General features: G+C 50.6%; 2 protein-coding genes across 3 annotated transcripts in view; one reads left to right on the top strand and one right to left on the bottom strand.

Moving 5' to 3' along the window:
• The window catches only part of Sorcs2 (sortilin related VPS10 domain containing receptor 2), a 478,299-nt gene extending 471,700 nt beyond the window's left edge, over positions 1-6,599 (top strand). Inside the window, exons 26-27 of the mRNA XM_004655993.2 lie at positions 2,156-2,259; positions 4,274-6,599. Of these exons, the coding sequence (XP_004656050.2) occupies positions 2,156-2,259; positions 4,274-4,338 (169 nt within the window). The 3' untranslated portion in view covers positions 4,339-6,599. The remainder of the gene's footprint in view (positions 1-2,155; positions 2,260-4,273) is intronic.
• A 3,031-nt stretch (positions 6,600-9,630) lies between these two features.
• Afap1 (actin filament associated protein 1) overlaps positions 9,631-21,798 on the bottom strand; it is a 152,187-nt gene continuing 140,019 nt past the window's right edge. For both annotated transcript variants that reach the window (XM_004655994.2, XM_004655995.3), the window contains 4 exons: positions 19,384-19,548; positions 17,748-17,938; positions 15,087-15,251; positions 9,631-14,272 (listed from right to left, as the gene is read on the bottom strand). In XM_004655994.2, coding sequence (XP_004656051.1) covers positions 14,246-14,272; positions 15,087-15,251; positions 17,748-17,938; positions 19,384-19,548 — 548 coding nt within the window. In that variant the 3' untranslated portion in view covers positions 9,631-14,245. The remainder of the gene's footprint in view (positions 14,273-15,086; positions 15,252-17,747; positions 17,939-19,383; positions 19,549-21,798) is intronic.

Here is a 21,798-nt window from a genome sequence, read left to right as displayed (position 1 = left end):
GTAGGCGCCATGGCAATGTCGACCATCAGGGCTCCTTGTGAAACCTACCTGGATTCCAAGGGCCCAGTGTCCAGAATTTTCTCCTCACATCCACACCCAGCATCCTCCAGCACCACAGGGCCGAAGCCCACAATCCAATAAGCAGCCCCATCATCCAAGCAAGTCAAATGCTGGGTCTGCTTCAGAGACCTGACCACGTGTGGCCCTGCCACAATTCTACTCTCAGGACACAACCCTGTTCTTGGAGCCTTGATATTCTTGTCTACAAAAGGGGCCCTGAAGAAGGGAAAAGAAGGAAGAGGAGGAGGGGGAAGGGAAGGAGTGGGCCCTGCTTCGCTCTGCAGCTGCCTACTTGCAGGCCCCCACAATGGCCAAAAGGCCAGGGGAGCGGAGTCCTAGATGATGGCGTAGGAGCCCTTGGTGCGACACCTATGTCCAAGCTTGTGAAGGGCAGAGGGGGCACTCCTCTGGGCATGGTCAGTGTCACACGACTGTGCAGGGCTGGGGATGTTCTCAGGAGCTACATGTTGCCCCAGGGAGGAAGAGGTTGGTATCAGTGACAGAACTTGGTCCCTGGGTGATGTGTCAGCCCCACTTTCCAACCTTCTGAGGGCCAGTCTTTTTACACACTGCAGTGATGTGGGTACAATACAAGGGTCCAGAAGAACAGGGTGCTGCCCACCACACAGAAACAGGGAGGGCCCAGGAGTGCCCAGAGAGAGACGCCAGACCTGGGCCGCGGCTTTCTTGCTGGGAGGGTGGAGAGTAGGGAAGTACTCCATGGAAATAGGTGCTCCTCCCTACTGGCTGAAGGCCACCCAGGGGAAGAGGGCAGAGCAGCGCCAGTGAGTTCCAAGCAGTCAGGCAGAAGGAGACTCCATCAGTACCCACCTGCCCGCCATCCATCCATCCATCCATCCATCCATCCATCCATCCATCCATCCATCCAGGGCTTTAAGCTCTGCAATAGGCCAAGGCAGCTGGAAGCTGGTTTAGTTCCCCCTATTATCTTCAACACAACAAACCTCCCTCACCTCTCCCTCTCTTCTGTACCCCTCCCTGACCCCCGCCTTGTCTCCTCCTCCATGCCCAGCTCTCTGGTGGCTTTCCAGAGTCAGGATGGTAGTCACTGGCCTAGAATGAGACTGAGGTGCCTGCACACCATATGGGCATCCACCAGTTCTTTCTGGGGAAGAAATGTCTCCCCACCAGGGGAAGGGGAAGGGCCAGGGAGGAAGCCTCATACCAGGACGGTGGATGCTTAGGCTTTGTCAGTGGATGGCCCTGGCACCAGACACTCAGGGCACAGATGGTACAGGGACCGCAGGCATCAGAGCAGCCATTGCAAGGGCACAGGGCTGGTGGGGGTGGGTATCCCAGGTATGCCCAAACTTGATCCCTTTCTGCCACCCCCTTGCCTCCAAGCATTTGTATTTCCATAGTGCTGTGTCCCCTGCAGGCCGGCAGGGACTGCCCTAGTCAGTGAAGAGCCCATATCCAACACTTGAATATTCCTGCCTGAGGGGACATATTCCACCCTGAAGCCACCCTCTGGGCATAGCTGGTACCCACCCAATGGATCTGAGTGCACACTCTGTCTCTAACATGACTTTAAGGGGTGCTTGCTACCACCTCTGGGCATACTCTTCTCTTCCTGGCCCACTTGTCTCTGGTATAGGACTGTGACCTTTCAGGGTCTGGACTGGAGTGATGGATTAGTCTCACACAAAAGGGGCCTGGCCTGCAGTCTCAGGCCCAGTTAACATAGAGACAGAGAGTGCTGTGCCACCCTCTCTACTTTCCCTGGTGCCTGGATGGAAGGAAAGTGGACAGTGGGGCCCTGGTACAGGGTTCAGCAGGTACCCCTCAGGACCAGGTAGGTGAGTGTATTATGCCACTGTCCCAGATGCCAGGTGCTGGGAGATAAAAGATAAGACTGTCCCTTCAGCAGCAGCATGTGTGCTGGCTCCAGAATGTGCCAATGGCCATGAGCAAACAGTTGGCAGCTGAATGCAGGGTGGAGGGAACACTAGAAAAAGCTCCTTGTGGGGTCAGCTTTGTGCAGCGTTGTCTGCACATGTCCCCCAGTTCCCACAAAGGACTTGGGGCTGGGTGAGGGCTCAGGCAAAGCTAAGTGGCCATCTCTACCCAGCAGGAAGCGCCCGGGCAGGACAGTGTACGCCCAGATGCACAATGAAAAGGAGCAGGAAATGACGAGCCCCGTGAGCCACAGCGAGGATGCACAGAGCACCATACAGGGTAGGGGCTGCTACACAATGGCTCTGCCTGTCCCCACCCCTTCCCAAGAGGCCTGGCAAGGTACAGGGGACAGGGGACCAGGCTGGCCCTGCTGGCAGGTCCCTCTGGACCATGTGTCGTCCTAGTACTGGGTTGGGGCTCCAAGGCTGCACAGGATAAAGTCAGAGGCCCAGGACACCAAGCTAGGCAGTGGCTTGCCAAGTCCACACAGCTCTGCAGAGGCACGGAGCAGCCCCAAGGGGAGCCCAATCCTGACCAATTATACCTCACACTCCCACCATGCTGTTCATTGCAAATCCTCTGAGCATTGTGCAGACAGATGCTTAGCATAGCTCTTTGCAGTTTGCACAACATGTTAACAAAGGTGACTTTTCACTCCTACCTGCCCACAGAGGGACAGCCAGGGAAGGTCACCAGTGGCTGTAGCACCTCTCCCTTACCTCCAAGGAGTAACACCCTCTATCCTATTTTCTCTGAACAGCTGAACAATGGCAGTTTAACTGGAATGGTATCCAGGCCTACCAGTCTGCCCTGCCCTGCCCTGCCCTGCCCATGCACAACTGCCAACCATTTTCCTTTTATGGTGAGAGTGTCACTGCCTGCCCACTCACAGTGGCCATGAACATTCTGCTGGGATATACAAGCAGAGCATGGCACCATGAGGTGTCATGAAGCCCAGCTGTCATGTGACTGGCATCTGCCTTAACAATTATGCACACCTTCGTCTACTGGTCCTCAGAGCTGTGTAGGACAGAAGTGATGGCCCTTGCTTTTGGAATTATTAATAGTGGTGCCGCAGCAAGGTCAGTAGTCACCAGGGCCACAAACTCTCAGTGGCTGACCTTGGATCCCCACCAGGCCAGCCGGACCCTAAAGCTAAAGCTAAAGTTCTAGCAAGCCTCCTTAGTGGTGGGGCTGCTTCTCCTCCCCATCCAGCCAATTGGGAAATTGCTGTCACCTATCATATCTGCCAGCCCAGGTGTGTTTTTATTACATGGCACAGCTATTGTCTCCTGGACCATAACTCCACATAACATATTGAGCATGCATGTGGCCACAGGCTCAACACTGCAGTTGCTATCTGGCTCTGAGTGGCAGCTTGTGCTGTGCTTGTAATGGGTACCCTCCCTCAGCTTCTCAGCTGCTGACGTGATCTCTGGGCACAGTACGGGTGCTTGTGCAGCTCCTAGTGCCCACGCAGAGGCTTGGTCTTAGGCCTCCCCACAGGCTCCATATAGCCTAGTACCATTTTTCTGCAGGCAGATCATAGTCCCTACCAGGAGGATTCCAAAGGTCAGGAGGGAAGGAGCTGATCCCCAACAGCTATTTGCTATAAAGCCCCTAGTTGGTAACAGTGGCAGAATAAAGACTGTAAGCCTTAGCATGTGCTAGGTACTGCCCATGATGATCCTTCCCAGAAGTGCCCAGGTGACTGTGATGTCACAGGTAGTAAACCACAGGTAGCAGCTCTGAGGAAGCATGGCATGGATGGCCAATTAGCCCAAGGCACTCCTGGATGCTGCTGTCCACTTTGTGCACACAGAGGGCAGGAAGAAGCACTAGACCTGGGTCCTTGGCCTGTCCCCTAGTCTCCAAATGCAGCTCATCGGGCCCCCTAACTAACCTCTGACCATCACCATGCCCTCTCTCCCCTCTCGTCTCCTGGCCTTACCACACCATGCCCTACAGTACTTGCTGCCAGGAGGGGCCGGAGTCTCAGCCCTTCCTGTACCCCATTGCTGCCAATACCAGGGGTGGCCCCCACACAGGTCAGTAGGTGCCTCACCTCACAGCCTTTGGGACCACTGCTTGTGGTGGCACTGGGCATGCCCCTCTTCAGTCACCACCTAGAACACTGGAGACCCCATCCTCACCCTGCACTCAGCACAGGTTGAGGGAACCTTGGGGTGACCACTGCATGTTTGCTCTATGTTTGCTAAGGCCATCACCTATGTCCCCATGTGGCCTGTTTCTCGGTGTCCTTAATCAATGGCTATGCTTTTCTGTTCCCTAGGCAACCACTCAGGCGTGGTCCTGAGTATCAACTCTCGGGAGATGCATAGCTACCTGGTGAGTTGATGGCACCTGGCCAGGACATGCTCCTCCTGTTTCACCCGTGGAGGGCACAGGACTACAAACGTGGCTGGAACAACATCCCTTTTGAGACCTCTGGAAAGGCCACTTCCTCTACCTGTCTCCACCTGTGGGACAGGCACGCCTCCCTCTGTCAGCCCCAACCAGCCTATGGGACACTCCTGACCCGTCTGGACACAGGCCTGCAGTGCCGCCCAAAGTCCCCATCCCTGACTCTGGGGCATCATTGCCCCTGGACCTGTACATGCTGCCTTGGCTGCTCCAACGTGCCACTGCAGCCCAAGCCTGGCTTTTCCTGGCTGAGGCTGGCCAGTGGAAGCTTAGGGTGGGCTTGCCTGGGGAAGAGGAGGGCTGCTCCAGACCTGCTCAGCCCTGGCGCACAGCTCCAGTCCATGCACAGCCCTCTGCCCATAAGGTCTTGGGAAATCTGTAGGTCAAGCCTACCCTGTGCCACCTTTCAGGAAGCCTGCCCTTCTCTTCACATTGCAAACAATGTAAATACCTGTCCAGGTAGCTGAGTTTCGGGCACTTTCCTTTAACTATTTCCTAGGCCAGGTGGTAGACATGTACATTTTCTCAGAGCCTCACTCTGAGAGCTTTTTCAGGATGCCCAGGGATCCTCACATGGGCCCAAAGGGGCAAAGTCCTTCCTAGTTTTCCCTAGGGCGTATGGGGAGCGTGGCCAGAAGGGAGGGATCTCTGCCTACAGTTCCTGTTCCCACCAGCAGGAAGCACCCTTCCAGTGTCTCTTGGCTAATGGCTCTGGCCTTCAACAAGGCCTGAGCTCTGGAAGAGGCTTGAGGCCCCAAAAGGCACAACAGCCTCCCCCAAGCAGGTTCTCTGTGTTTCCTTAGGACTTGAGAGACCCACATAGAGCCAACCTGGAGAGGTGTGGGAAGGCAGAGCAATAGGACTATTGAGAAGTATGTTCCCTCCTGGTGAATTGAAGCAGATGGGTGGCCTCTTCAAGGTCATGGCAAGACAGCAGCAGGGGTAGCCCTCTGCTGTCCCCATGCAGAGCAGCTTCTGCCCACTCCTAGCTACCCAGAGTCAGGGACCTAGCGCAGGTTGGTGCTGTAAGCAGACAGCTGCACGGCACAGTTCACCTTTTGCCTTCAAACTGAAGTCAGTCCCCTCCCCTCCATCACCACTCCCTTTCTTCTGTACCCCTCCCTGAACCCCATCTCATCTCCTCCTCCATGCCCAGCTCTCTGGTGGCTTTCCAGAGCTCAGGATGGCAGTCACTGGCCTAGAATGAGACTGGGGTGTCTGCACATCACAGGGGCACCCACCAGTTCTTTCTGAGGAAGAAACATCTCCTCACCAGGGGAAGGGAAAGGGCCAGGGAGGAAGCCTCATACCAGGACGGTGGATGCTCAGGCTTTGTCAGTGGATGGCCCTGGCACCAGGCACTCAGGGCACAGATGGGACAACAGGCACAAGAGCAGTCACTGCAAGGGCACAGAGCTGGTGGGGGTGGGGGTGGGCATCCCAGGTATGCCCAAACTAGCTCCCTTTCTGATCCCTCCAGAGGTGGCCCTGAAAGCTGTCCTTCTTGTGAGAGGCTAGGGACATGAACTCAGTGCCACTGAAGACTGTGACTGCCCAACTTTTGTCCTGTCCCATCTGCCTGCTTACAGGCTTGAAAAGACAGCTATGTGGGGACTCATCCCCTCACCCGTCCCCATTCCCACCAGTGTTACACACATGTGGGATGATTCTCACACATTGCACAGTCCCCAAAAGGCCCAAAGTCAGCACAGAACCCCTGGACACAGCCCCCAACTTAAGCTCACTAGTGCCTGGGGACAGCCAACTACAGGTCTCGGACCTTCTGTGACCACTAGTTTTAATTCTTGCAGCTGTTTGGTTAGATTTTTCTTAGCTATTTGTCTTTCCTTGTGTTTTATGTTATTATTTCTATTAAGGACATTTTGGGTGTGTAGACCCAGCAGCCTGGAAATAAGGCAGCACCTGATGTACCTCCCATGTGCCCATCTCCATAACTGCAGATATCACACAGGTGCAAAGGTTCCCTGGTTGTCAGCTGAGGTGCCATATATGTCAAGGTGCAATGCTGGCATAGGGACCAGGTGCCACCAGCTGGGGGTCTCATCACTCCACTGAATCACATACATACCCAGCATACACACCTAACAGGCAATGCATTCTTTGTTATTTTTTCCTTTTTAAAAACCAATAAATCATTGGTGATGCTTTTAACTGAGATAAAATGAACATAGTCAGCTTTTTGCCTTTAAGATTTTGATTTGTGTGTGCATGCACAAATACCACACACTACACAAACACACCACGCACATACAACACACACAATGTACACACCTCTAAACTTGCAGTTCCAGAAGCAGTATGGCCGAAGGGTCCTGAGAGGAATGGCAGTTGCTCCTATGGCCTGCAAAAGGGTGCAGGGATGACATCAGACTGCAAGGTGTGACACTGTCCCAGTCAGTCTGTCCCCATGAGTTCATTTCGTCCCTTGTGGTCAGCACGCAGGAAGCCAGAAGCCTCACTGGCACAGCTAATGAGTGAGGCTGTGGAGCTGAGAACCAGGCGACTCTGTATGGCACGCCCCACACCTAGACCTGCCTCCGTGGTCTCTGTGTAGGCAGGTGGAAGCCTGGCCTCATGCACCATAGCACTGCTCTGCCAAGCTTACCATCCCTATAGCCAAAGGGGCTGGGACTTGGTAAGTTCAAGTGTACCCTTGTAAAGAACATCTTTCCAGTGTTCTCTCAGGCTCACTGTCCGTGGTAAGAGACAGTAAGAGGTAGGAGAGACAGAAGAGAGAAGAGAGTGTTACTATGGCATTTCTGAGGTAAATGGGGTTGGAAGTGCCATGGGTGCTCCTCGGCACAGCTGGCCAAGGAGACAGTGAGCCAGCACCAGCCAGCAGTTCCACAGAGGCCTCAAACATAGTGGACTTCTGTGCAAGTACTTTAGGACTTTCCAAAGCAACCAAGCTGTTTTTCCAAGGAACAGGGGCTAGCTCCCTGTCTGGCCCTCAGAGTCATGTCTGAAGAGTGCTACTATGCAGAAAAATCCCTCCAGGCTGAGCTCCAATTGTCAGCAAGGCTGACTCCAAGTGGTTAATTGGAACAAGGGAGGTGTACAGAGGCATAATTGCATAAGAGTGAACACATGCACCCTTCCCTGTGTCACAGGATGGTTAGTGTAAAATTCCTCCAGGTTCCATTGAACTTGAGCCACTGTGGGTGAATACTGGGCTGGAGCAGAACATGAAGAGGCAGAAGCCTTGGCCTTGCAGGTGATCTCAGCCTGGTGGTGGCCACAGTTAACTAAAGAGCCAGAGGACCCACCTAGCCCAGGGATAAATGCAGGGTCTCTGTTGCATAGCAGGTGAGGACAAGGACAAGAGTGGCTGGAGAGGAACTTATAAAGGTCAGAGGTGTGTGTGTGTATGTGTGTGTGTTGTGTGTGTGTGTGTGTGAGAGAGACAGAATGCTCCAGAGGAAAAGAGAGTGTGCTTTGGAGAAGATGGGATTGTACCATGTTCTCTGCTTGTTCTAATGCAGTGATGGCACCGGGACTAGTCATTCTAACAATGTAGTTCCCAGTGGGTGTGTGATGAGGTTGGGCCACCATGGTTTGCTTGCAGATATGCCATGGGTATGCTGTGCATCTGCCACTGTAATGTGTCATGATGTTGCGATGATAGGCCCTGGGGCATATCTTCCTAGGAAAGAGTTAATGGTGTGACAAGGTACTTTACTGCCACATAGTCATCCGCTATGGAGCCCTTTCTCCACGACAAACTGTGGTTGGTGGCAGAAGCCTCACATAAACATTGGACCTGGGATGTCCATGTGAACTAATTAAGTCATCTCACATGACAAGGTAGCAGACCTGACCACTGGGTCTGTTTGCCCCTGCACAAGATGCAATCTATCTTATCTAGCACCCAGGGGCAGGTGTGCTTTATGGAGGAGGAGGCCTCATGCCACCAAATCTGTGGCTTATTTTTAGCCAAAAATATGAAACACTGCCTTAATCCCTGGCTGAGCCCCAAATACTGGGCTCAGTGAAAGCCTGCTGGGCATTGAGGGCTCAGTGGCCAGCTCTGTCCAAGAAGGTTGAAGTAGGCAGGGTAGGCAGGGTGGGATCCATCTTCTCAGGTCTTTTGGGTGATCAGCTGACCCACAGGCTAAGTGTCAAGGAACAGCTCCGAGTCCTCACAACTGTTCTGGAGCCCAGGTACTCCTCAACTTCAGTTTAGTTGTTTCAAGGGCGACCTGTCATCACTCATGGTGACCAGCTGGCTCCACTCAGCACAGTGGGGAGAAGGCTACAGTGAGCCCTGCCAGACTCACCCCACATGTCCCTAGGCCCCACAGACACATCCACATGGCAGCCTCCAGCCACACTTTCCCATGTGCTCATGCTGAGCCTCCACACTCAGCAGGCCCCAGCAGCAGCTCCTGTCCGCTTGCCACACTTCCATGCTGTGCCCATCTGCACGTCTCATTCCACCGCATCAGCTCAGGCCCCAACTATGGACAGCCTGTAAAGCTGGAAGGGTCAGCCTTGGGGGAGCCAGCTAGCCCCCACAGGTGGGCTGCCCACACATCCCTGTATGGGCTTCGGCTACTCTGCCAGCAGGCTGGGGTGTGCACCCATGAAAGCCCTGATGCCCTGAGTATGTGGAGCCTTAGATGCATTCCACCTTTCTCATGCCACAGGGCCCTCTTCAGCCTGCTTGTCACCCCATTTCCCTGTACCCTGTTTAGCTGCTCACAGATGCCTCACGCTCAACACTGCTACTGCTTTCACCTTGGACTGGAACATCTTCCCTGCCTCTTTTGGTAGCATTCCCATTTAACTGCCACCACCAACTAGCTCAAATAAACCCCACCACTCTGCAAACCATGCCAAATGGCCTCCAAGATAGCCACCCTTTTTAAGATCCCAGAAGTCTCCATGCAGTCCTTCACTGGGGAAGCCTGTCAGTGTTCTAGTCACATCTGTCCTGCCTTTCTGGCCTCCCCAACAACAGGCATCCTTGCCCATTCATTTGCTTCCAGCAAAAGGTTGGGACACCAGTATATGTGTAGTCACATTCCATGAGCTGATCACTCATGTCAGCAGACAAACAGCCACTGTGCCTCCTCTGCATTAGAGGAGTCGCATTCACACGCTGCCTTCCCCGTGACTGCCCAGCCCTTCAGCTGCCCAGTGACCTCTGCTCCCAGGAAATGAGGGCTCGGGTAACCGAGTAACGCCTCAGTCTGCACTACAAGGCAAGGTTGGGAGGGTTTGAGGCCTGGCCCCCTCACCCCATAGTTTTATTAATAATACACAAGTGGTTTACGCCATAGGCGCCAGTCAATGGGCTACACCATTACAACAGTAGAAAAATCAATCCATAAAGCAGAAAATTCAGATAAGGCTACTACAAAAGGGGAAAATGGGCTAAAACTTGTATTTTCATTGTGATTTTTTTACATAAAATTTTTACTTTATGAATTAAATACAGTGATAAACATAGCCAAAATATATTTACATCAGCTCAAATGGGCACTGCCAACAAACTTAGTTAAAAAAAAAAAAAAAAAAAAAAACAACTCTTCTTTGCCTGGTTCTTTCAAAGAGAATTTTAAATAGGACTTTAGTCTTTTAAAAATACAATAAGGAAATAATTACATTCTTAATATGAAAACATTTTACAACTTATAGTCATGTTCAATTAATTCTGAATAACTATCACCTAACATTGCTGTTAAAATGTAAAGTGAATCCTTTTTTGTTAGAAAATCAATCCCAAAGTCATCTTCTTAAAAACACCTTTGGTCCCTAAGACTCAAGAACTGCAGACCCCACTCTGGGGCTCTCACAGTGTGTGGGGAAGCTGATGTCACTGAAGATGGTAGTGGCATTTTGTAGCCACGCACCAAGGGAGCATCAGCTGGGGCATCCCAAAGGGATGAAGGTAGGCCTCTCTCTGCCAATGACAGTTCATACACAGCTGCTGTGGCTTCTCCCTTGGGGTGGAGCTATGTGTACATGGCACACACATTTTATTTTTACTTGCAGTTTATTTCACAGTGTGAACCCAGCCCACTATGGGGTCTGTAATAAGACAGTTGTAACAGACTCAAATATTCAAACACATATTTGAAACTATGAATTTGAAAACTGTTCTGGTTTAAAAACATTATTTTAGAAAAGTGAAGGTAGTAATCAAGTTGCCACAACCATAGGATATGGGGTGTTTTATCTGCTGGTGGGTATGGGTGGAGCTCCGATCCATGGCTGTGGCTGGAAGGGGCTGCCAGGCTTAAATGCCTCCCCCACCAGAGCACAGGCAGGTGACAACTGCAGAGGAGTCCTGCCCCGTTTTGGAGGAGAGGCTGGGACACACAGACAATGCTGCCATAGGGCAGCAGGTAAAGGACTTTTGCAGATGTGCCCATGACCACATGAGCTTGGCCCACAGCTCTAAGCCCAGTCCTCACCCCAAGCCATGGTGGAACCTGCTGCAGTTCTTCGCCTCAGGGCTTGGACATGCTTTTTGAAGCATACTTGCCAAAAGTGGCCAATCTCCAGCCCATAAGCATGTCGTTTAGTGTTTTGGAAATGGCCAAAGCAACTTAGGAAAAGTGGAAAAGATGAAGCAGATGACCAGGCAGGGAGGGGACAAGAGAGACTGACACATGACACTGAGAAGCAGTCACTGTGAGTCTCAAGGAATGGTTCTAGAAGAGTCCATATGTGGCAGGCTCACACCTAGCTGGATGGGCCTTCCTGGTATCTGCTGACCTGGCCATGATGATTACCCTTTCTGGGCACTGGCACAGTCTGTGTGACGAGTGTCTACAAATGAGCCTCTCAGGGACCAGGTGAGCCCTGTTATCAGTGCAGCTATTTCTATGCAAAGAGTTAGTCACAGAACACATTATGAAATAAAAATGGAGGAATTCTGAAGGTTGATGGTATCTCTCCAAATTATGGCTGAAAGTGAAAGCACATTGTCTTCAGAGTAACAGAGACCTGAAGAGGTAGGCCACCTTGCCTTACATATCCAGAGCCATCCTTCCCCAGGTCTGGCTGGCTCCCATCACCATGTGGCCAACAACCACTGATGAGGTTACAATGGTGGGATATGCTTCAAAAGAAGCTTATGGCAGCAAGGGGGTGGTCTTCTGCCAGTCTGACTCCAGACAAAACAAGACTGTAGTACTGACAACTGTCCCAGAGGCTGGGAGTTATGGCTGAGCACATTTTGGGCAAGTCATAAAATGAGATTGTTGTCAGGATTCTGACAAATATCTTCTGGGTGTTCAGTATGTACAGATATAAATTAAAACCATATTCATTGAACATATACAAATAAATAATTTCTTCTGAAGCACATGCTTTAATCTAACTTTCTGATCAAATCTAAGAATGTTGAGGTGAGCGCAAGCCAGCAGAGCCCACTTCAGAGCCCGCTTTAAAGAGCCCCTGCTTCTGCTTACAGCATCTCCTTCAGCTGCTCCTCCTAGACCCAGTTACGGGGTATTACAATTTTGGGGTTTTTAAACACTAACTACATATGCCAGGAGCCTGAGACCAGGGTCCAAACCAAAAGAACTGTGTTTTCTGCAGGACTAATATCCCAAGTCTTGGTCATCACATGCAATATGCAGCTGCAGTAGCAATGGTCCCTCGGTTAGGCATGGCATTCCACTCATATTCCCACTCTACTCCAGCATCTCCCAGGACTGAAGCCAGGACTGAAACTTCAGGCTGGGCATTTTCTCTTTCGTTTGGTAACAGTCCAGAGAAAACAGGTTGCCCATCAGAAGGGCCAAGAGCCTTGAAGGCAGCAAAAATCTACAGTAGGCAAATACTCTTCCCTTTATAGAATGAACATTCATCTCACATGATATGAAGTGGCCACAGCTCCCATGATCATGCAGGGCTCTAACTTGCTGCTATGGGAACAGGCTGGTTTATGTGGAGACTGCTTCCCCCATTCCTTACTTCCAGGTTCTCCCTGCGTGGTTTTCCAGCAGCAAGGAATGGCCACAGATGCTGGTACAAAGCGTGTCCATCTATTGCCCTGTGGGGTAAGGTGCTGCAGAGCAAGGTGCCTATGTGACAGCTTAAGAATCAGTCTCCTGGCAGGTGGCTCTACACTGAAGTAAGGATTCAGGGGGCTTCCAGTGGAGCAGCTTTGGATTTGTAGTAAGAATATCCCCATGCACTGGAGACAACCTTGCTGCTCCTCAGAACTACAAGGTAGTGCTATAGGCTAGAGGGCAACACACTGAACACTGCCCTCACCATGAAGGCTACAGATGCTCTGGCTGCCTAGAATAGGCCCTGGGGCACAAAGAGACAGAGAGAGAGAGACATAGAGAGAGACATAGAGAGAGGGGGAGGGGGAGAGGGGGAGAGGGATAGGGAAAGAGGGAGAGCAGAGGAGAAGAAGGGAGGGGAGGGGAGGGGAGGGGGGGGAGGGGAGAGGAGAGGAGAGGAGAGGAGAGGAGAGGAGAGGAGAGGAGAGGAGAGGAGAGGAGAGGAGAGGAGAGGAGAGACTATCCAATCACCCCTTCCTGTACAATAAGAGTCAGGACTGTGGCTAAAAGGCTCGCCTCCAACAGAGCTTTACCAAGTTCTGTACTTTTGGGAAAAAGCCTATAACCCATGTGACTGGACCAGAACAAATCTGCATAGGTGACTGATTATCTCTTCTCTGCAGTGCCTAGGGAGACCAAAATGCCAGTCTGCCTGACTCTCAGACCCACAGGGTGGAGGCCAGCCTGACTCCCGAGCTGTTTTCCTCTTTGCATACTGAACATCTGAACTACCCAAGGAACATGGTACTCAGTCCAAGCAGGAGAAGGGGGAAAAGGCCACCTGGCCCACAACACCTGGGGAAGTACCAGCAAGGCCAAGTGCATCCACGATTCATGGCTTCTACTTACATACTGAAGGGAAGAGGAAAAGCTCTGAAGGCCATCTGTGCTCTAAGATTGTCCTGGTCTGAACCTATGGGTTCCAGAACCTCCTTCCTTTGCAAAAGAAGCACTGACCACACTTGTCAGAGAGGGTCCATAAATGGATGATGAACCCAAGTTCACCTTTTCTGGAGAGTAGGGAAAGACTGGGGTACTGGGTCAAGGCAGAAAGGGGCATGCTAGACAAGGGCTAGCCTCTGCAACCTCTCCTGAGCAAAACAAATCAGTCATAAACAGGGACATTATCTTAAAACAAAACAACAAAAAAAACCAAACAAGGCTATAAAGAATGGCAGCTTTTCTTGTCCTGGTGACAAAAGCATCTGTCAAGCCCCACCCCCCCAACTTAAAGGCAGACACTTCACAGCACAAAGTCCCCATGGCTTCACCTCCAGTAGCGGGGGACAGGCATGGGAGGGGTGCAGAGACACACACAGGTCATTCCCGATGTTCACACTGAGGCTATGCAGCCCGACCTGTGGCCGACAGGGAAGGGCAGACACTAGGTGCTGGTCACATGCAGGGAGGGCGGCAGCAGAGGGTGCAATCTGCTCTAGGTCCTACTGAGCTCGTGGGAGCCATGGTGCATCTGTCTGCAGGCTGTGTATGGGCTGAGATGACTACCTTACCTGCCAGAGGGGTCTTTACAACAGTTTGTTGCCCCTTTGTTTCTCTCTCTCTTTTTTTTTTTTAAACAAATAAATGTGGACACCAAAGTCTGAAAGTAAACTTTTCTACAGGGCACCATTATACAGTAGAAAGAGGACATGTAAGCCAGGCGAAGATGTCAGCATCAGAGCTCGGCTTCAAACGTCTGAAGTCATGGTCAGACCACTTTGGGGGAGTATCCGAGGTTGCCTGTGAGGAGGCTGGTGGCAGTGTGCAGGCTCTGGGCACAGCATGGCCTCCCTCTATGTCCCATTCTTCAGTTCCCATTCCTAGAGAAAAGAAGAGCTACATCAACACAAGTGGCCTGGCCCTGGCTGGCACAAGCTGTATGGTCAGTAATGTGGGGACCTACACGCCATTGGTGTTCAACCACAGACAACACATGGACGCTCTCCAAAACTAAACTCCTAACTCTTCTAGGTACATATCTAACCAAAGACAGAAGCAACCCATGTAAATTGGGGTGAATGAGTGAGCAAGATGTGTTCCTTTAGATATGGGACACTAGCCAGCCTGCCCCCAGGAAGGCAATTCTGGCCCCTACTGTGGTGTGAGAGGCCTTGAGGACACTGCAAGTGAAAGGCTACATATTGCCTGTTTATATGGAAGCCCAAAACAGTCAAGTTCATGGTGACAGAAGGAGGCATGGTGGGTGCCAAGTGGTTAAGGAAAGCAAAATTGGGCATTTCAGGGGATAGGTCTAGGAAAATGAGTGGGTTATAGAGATGGATAGAGCTTATGATTACATGTGAGGGCATTCAAGACCACGAATACACACTTAGAAACAGTAAAAAGTTAAAGTTAATTTTGTCATAATGAAAGTTGTCCTTTTAAAGCATTAGGTCACTTAACCCAATCTCTATCCCTCAGTAGAAGGACAAGTCTATGGGAGGCAGGGTGTTCCCACTTCTGAGGTAAATCCAGAGCTTTGGGGATTCAGGCTTTGAATCCTAGTTCCTAAAAGTTGTCTCAGGAAATACTCAACTGGTACTTTCTGGCTAGAGGTGAGCACCAAGCAGTGATTCAGATCAACCTCCTCTTTTGCCCCAAGCCCGAGAGCAGCAGGGCTGCTGGTAGACTCACCTTGGCCTTCCGCAGCACGTGCCCACGGCAGGGGGAGCTGCCCGAGGCTGGCTGGCTCTTTTTCAGAACAGCTGCACTGTTCACAGGCAGGGGGCCCTCAGTGTCACTTGTGTCACAGCTGGAGATAGGCGAGTTTTCCAGAGTCCGATGCCTGAACCCAGGAGACTGTGAACAAAAGGAGAGCCCTGTGTGGGGAGTGGTTTTCTGGGGAAAATGACATAGTGGAAATAGGTTTTGGAACTAAGCACAACTACCAATGAGAACCAGCACAACCAGTGTCTGCTTCTCAGGTCCTTTTTGGAAGAGTTGCTTACAAAGAGACAAGGCTCCAGGGATGCCCCTCTTGCTGCCATGGTTGGATCCCACCCAGGGTTTTCACAACCACCACATCCACTTGTGGGGCACCATGCTTGCCTTTTCATCTTTCTGTGTTTTCATCTGTCCATGCTGCCCAAATTTGCAAAAGCTTGCCATGGCTGCCTGCCTTTGACAGTCTGAGGCCTGGCGGCAAAAGATGCCACTACCTGACCAGCTTGGCTTAGGGCTTAGGGACAAGAAGCAGTCCCAGTCATGGCGAGGGCCTCTGACCACTTGCAGTCCCCTTTGTATGTGCCAAGAGAGGTGTCTCTGGAAGGCTTAAAATGGAAAAATGCATGTCCTCAGCACCATGGGCCTAACTTTGGCTCTTCTGTATGGGATAACAAACCTCTCTTTGGGAAAACATGGCGGATGTCTGCACCCCTCCCCAATAATAGGGTTCCACGATACAGGGTGCTAACCAGCACACTCAATGCTATATTAAAATAGTGTTTTGACTGCCATTCTGATAACTGACAGCCCTGTGAGGGCTCACTGACCACTGATCTCCAAACACTATTTCTTAGTTAGGGTACACCTGTCCTTAGAAATGGAAGTGCTGTTTTGGGGCTGAGATCTGGTGGCTTGGACAAAGGCAGAACGATGACATGGGTCTTTGGGAGTGGCCACACAGCAGCTACCTACAGTAGCAGTACCTGCCTAAAAGCCACTCTTCAGAGGATGTGGTCTTGCCAAAATTATACAGAATCCTGCCATCCATGCCAGGAGGGTGACAGGTGACAGCACTCACCTAGTTCACAAAGACAGCAGTACTTGACAGGAGGGACAGGAGCATGACAATCCATACCAGAGCCTCCATAGGCTGGGCTACCTCCTGGCCAGGGGGCTTGTGGTGAGCAGAAGGGTCTATGAATGACACCAGGGAGACTCTAAAGACAGGGAACAGGGGTCTTGGCGCTCTGCAGCTAGAGGAAGTAAGAAACTGCCAAAAGCCTTCTAGAGCTAGAAGAAGGTGAACACTGAGAAGTTCACTGGCTCTAGAGTCCTGGAGGCTACCTTGGAGGAGGCAGGCCAGAGAAAAGCCATGCTACAGCTGAGCCCGGGGGGTGGGGGCAATTAGCTGAACCCCGTGAGTGCAGGGGTCTTGTACTTCCTGTGACCCTTCTCAACTGGAAGGGTAGGTGATCAGTGCAGGACAGGACAGACAATGGATAGGACTAGGAGCTACGATGCAATCCTTTAAAACACAGCAAACTAGATAGTCTCCCAGTGCTTGGGAGGGAAGCTGATTGTGGAAGGCTGAGGATGACCCTCACAGGCATACAAGTCAGGAGAGTGTGGTTCTCAGAGTCTTGCTTGAAGCAGGGACCACAGGTAGCACGGGCCTGTCCTTCAGACCCTCCTCCCACCACCCTGGTCTACAGGACAGAAGCCCAGGGACCACAAATCACACAGATGGAAGTTTCTGAGGCCCAGAACTCTGCAGAACTGAGGAGTTCTTTCTGAACAGAACAGCAGACACTCCAACATGCACACCGGGCCTCACATACACTTGGTCCCCATTCATGGTGGACACTGAGGCTCACCCAAGGTTCCAAGACATCCTCAGCTCTCAGATCCTAACCTATCTCCCTTGTGAGTACAACTTCTACCAGACTGGAATATTTAACCAGTGTGTTCACTGAAGAAAACCATTCCTGGCAGGGGAAATGAGAGGTGTGCATAGGATTTTATGTGCATAACATCACTTGAGTCTTATAGATTATATATCCTATAACTATATATCATAGTAATAAGTGATCTTATAATCACATGACTGTTGAGTTAGTGAGTTATATAAACACAAAGCCACATACAACACATTAATCTGTGCTTATAGGAGTGCATATGTAACTGCTAAGGAAAGGACAGATGGGTGAGTATTCACAGGCTAATGTGCAGGAACAAATAAGTGTGCCCAAGAAACTATGTCCCAACAGCTATTTCACATGGCCTCACACTGCAGATGTTATTGCCTGTCACAGATGCAAACACTAGTTAGACATGAGAGTGACTTTCAGGGCTGCTGCTGCTCAGTGGAAGCTCGGCACCGCTGATGCTGTAGGTTTGGTGATGGGGCAGCTTCCCTGGCTGCCTGAATTTGCCCTGCTAAGGTGTAGTATTCTGAGGTGAGGGCAGGTGTCCCTGTGGTGTAAGAGGATGCTGGAGATTAGGGAAGCATGGTAGAGCTATATACATACAGGCAGAGGTAAGGCAGGTGACCAGATTTCAGAGGTGCCACAAATTCATACATCTCCCCCACAACCCACCCTGCTGTTCACGTGGAGAGTGGTGGATTGTTACCTGTGGACTTGATGTTCCCGACCTTGGCTCAATGGCTAACCCCAGGGTAACACCACCAGCCAGTGCCTTCTTCAGGCTCTCCTTGACCTCAGTCAGCTCCAGCTCCAGACTGACCCGCTCCGCTTCCCTCTGCTTACACTCTTCCTCCAGCCTCTTCAGCTTGTCCTCCAGGACCACTTGGGTCTTTCTGCCTGAAAGCCAGACACACAAAGTCACAGCATCATTGGCCACAAAGGGGCGCCTTTGGCCAGGCATCTAGTGGAGCTCTGCCAGACATTGCTCCCAGTGCTCTAGCTCAGCTGCTCTCCAAGAAGCCCAGGTCCTTGTCTAGTACCTGCTACTGTGTGAGATCAGGGCCAGGAACCAGACCTGGTTACACAAGCCCAAGGGGCCTCAGGGCACTTGCTTAGGAAAGTAGAATCAAAAGTTAAGGTGGCCGGGCGTGGTGGCGCACGCCTTTAATCCCAGCACTCGGGAGGCAGAGGTAGGAGGATCGCCATGAGTTCAAGGCCACCCTGAGATGACAGAGTTAATTCCAGGTCAGCCTGGACCAGAGTGAGACCCTACCTCGAAAAACCAAAAAAAAAAAAAAAAAAAAAAAAAGTTAAGGTGTACAGAAGAGCCTTGCTCTCTCAATACCTTCTCAGAGAATGGACTGCTGCTTCTACTTAGGCAAGGACCTCTGAAAACTACTCAGACCTGGGGACTGCCTTCTTGCAGAGAGGCCTGACTCAGACAAGGTCAGAACCTGCCTAAGCTCACAGACTCAGGCTGGGAGACAGTAGGCAGTTAGGATAACTGGACCCCTAAAAGTAAAAGGCAGAAAAGTCAGTACTTGCCAGAAATCAAAGATGACCTAACTTACCTCTTTCTGAGTTCCCTAGACCCATTTTACAACCAGGACCCCCCACCCCCAGAAGGGAGGTCTTTCATAGGATTTAAACATTGTGGTTGGTCAAGTTCAGCCCCTGGAGCTTGGTGTCAGGGCTAGTCTCTTCCTGAGACAGCCTCTAGCCCTAATCAATCAGCTGTCCCTCTGGTTCACCTGAGCCAGAAGACAGCCCACCTCTATAAGGTTATAAATATCTTTGCAAGGGGAGGGCACACTCTCTGACCACTTGGGAACTTCCAGCTGTGGGTGAGTTTTCCCCTAGCTGGGCACCCAGCTGGGTTGAGCCAAGGGAAGAGCCCCCTAGCCCTAACTCCACATGGGTTCCTTTACCCCTTCCAGCTTCCCACATGACAGGAGCTCTTTGAACTTTCTTTTCTCTATCTTTTTTACATGGTTTTCCCAGGCCCTCTATGCGAGATCTCCAATCATGTGTGTCTTTCCTTGGCTCTGTACTTCCCTCAATAAATGTAATAATTTAATAATTATCCTTCTCAGTCTTTTTTATTCAATTCTTTGATTAAAATTGAAATGAACCTAGGGTTTGGGGTTCAAGGATTCCTTGGCCATCAAGTCCCATTACAAGGGCTTGCCCTCCAGACTGTCTCGGCTGTCAGCATCTGAGGCAGAACTTCTGGAGCTTCACTGAGCAGCTGGGCTCTTTGCAGTAGCACCATCCTACTTCACCGGTACCAGGAGCACCAGCACTCTAGGAGAATGACAGTCCCACAGATTACAAACCCCTACCTGCATTCACTTCAATGGCAGCCCTTAGGTCCTTCCTTTCCTTCCGGAGCTGTGCTAGCCTGTTTCTCAGGGCCTCCTTCTTCTTCAGCAGCTCCTCCTCTTTGGTTTGTAACCGCTTCGCATCTGCTTCCACCCGGTTCTTTCCGTATTTGTACTGGTCAGCATCTGAACAAGGAGCATAAGGCCTTAGCTCAGCCAGCACAGCCTGAGCTTCAGGGGTTGTGTGATCAACAGCCCTCAGGCACCACAGAGCTGGTCACTGCTGACTCAGGAGCCAGGAGGCCTTGGACAGGGAGAATGTGCCTAGTTCAAGTTCTCTAATGCTCTTATTCATTTGCTCTATGTCTGCAGACGCTTCCCTCACTGCCAATTGTTCTTAGAAAGATAGCTTGCTGGAAGCTGTTTACTCCTGAGTGGCAGCAGGTGACAAAGACTTCTCCAGTGAGGAAAGACAGATCAAACAGAGAGGCAACACAAATGGTACTTGAAGCCCCACTGCTTGAGGAGTTTGGAGCTGTGTGAACTACAACAAGTCTCTGTACCTCAATTTTTTCTTTTATGAAATGAGGATAAGGGTAAATAATTTATAAGGTTGCTACAGGGATTAAATTATTATTCACAATGTATTTAGAATAATCTCAAAAATGATCCCTATGTAAACGCTTGTTAAATAGAATGAATGGATGAGGAAACTAGTTTTGGGGGAAAGCTAGAGGCCTGGTCAACATCACACAGCAGTTCTCACAGTACTATTTGTGCCTTTCAATAACAGCAATTCAGAAAAAGCCTCTTTAGAAAAGGTAACAAAGAGACACAAATGCCAATGAAGCTGGCCAGGCTACTGACAAGGTTTCGTCACCTCTGCTTGTTTTATCACCTAATAGCTCCAAGGGTGGCTTTTAAAAAAATTATTTATTTACTTATTTTCAAGGAGAGAAAGACAAAGAGAGAGAGGAAGGGGGAGGGGGGAGGGAGGGACAGGGGTGGCACTCCAGGGCCTCCAGTCATTGCAAATGGACTCCAGATGCATGTGCCACATTGTGCATCTGGCTTTATGTGGAAACTGGGGAATCTACCTTGGGTCATTAGGCTCTGCATGCAAGCTCCTTACCGCTAAGCCATCTCTCTAGCCCCTACCTGCACTTTTTCATCACACACTTGCATGCTGCTTTGCTTCTGAGCAGAAGCCATGGAGGGCTCATGACAGTAATAAAGATGTGGACTCAGAAGGGGCATGTGTGCATATATGGCCCTTCTTTCTCTGTGATTCTGGTCAAGCTTCTCCCTCCACAAAGTAGAAAGCACAAGGATTGCTATGTGAGTTTTTAAAATGAGATACATGTCCAAATACAACATTTATCTAAATGATAAGATGTCCAGGGTAGAGTGGACGCTCACGAGCAGCCCTCCTCATGATCAATGATGACTGAGTCCCCAGAGCCCTGGTCACCTGGTCCATGGGAGCCACATACAGCACCCGCCTTGAATGCTGGTTCCATCGGTGCTTATAACATGAACCACCATCAGGGCTTCGTGACACACTGTGTTCTTGAAGACATATACATTTCTCACTTCCAATCAGCATTCCCTCCCTCATCAGAAAGATCACAGAATGACTTCAGCAAGTCAGGATCCCAAGGATGATCACAAAACCACATAAAAACAAGCACCAGGACACTGCTTTTCTGGCTAGGACAAACTGCCCTGGGCCTTTACCAAAACAGACCTCAACAAACCTACAGACAATAAATTTCCCTCCACTTGGTCCCTATGTAATAGGCCCCATACAATCTACAATAAAATCGACCAAATTTAGCAGACACACACAATACAATTATTGTTCATTTTTGTTACCATTAGATACCACCAAAGTTAATAAAGCATTCCCTATGTAAGGTCTCACAAGAAAAAAGGATAAATCATCCAGAAAAGAAAGTAAACAATGGACTGTGAGCACACTCAACTGAAGATCTCATGGGACTCAAAACATGCCTAACAAGGCTTTTCAGACTGACTCCTTCCTCCCACTCCTGAGTCTCTCTTGTTCTATACCAAGAACAAGAGTAACAACACATACAATGCATCTCCAATTATAAAGGAAAAGCACTGAACACACTGTGATGATGAGAGGTGTAAACAAGTTATGTCGAGAATGCACAGGGTTTCACGGCCGAAGGCCAAGTCCTGCTACCTAGTTTAAGGTTCATCATGCTTGTGGCCTGTTCCTCCTTTTGTGCACTTTGACTCTAAAGTGGATGTCAATCATGGAGGTCTCTTCCTCCCCTGTGAGCTCTGACTCGAAAGTGCATGTCACCATGGAGGTCTCTTTGGCACCCAGCCTGTACACAGGTCACCAGATAGAGGTGGCTAACTTACCTCCACTAAAACAGACTGCTCTACCAATTCCATGGCTGC

The sequence above is a fragment of the Jaculus jaculus genome, chromosome 11 (genome assembly GCF_020740685.1).
Source record: "Jaculus jaculus isolate mJacJac1 chromosome 11, mJacJac1.mat.Y.cur, whole genome shotgun sequence".
In the NCBI taxonomy this organism is placed as follows: domain Eukaryota; kingdom Metazoa; phylum Chordata; class Mammalia; order Rodentia; family Dipodidae; genus Jaculus; species Jaculus jaculus.
The sequence above is the reverse complement of the archived record's forward strand: the minus strand, read 5'-3'. Positions and strand labels throughout refer to the sequence as shown.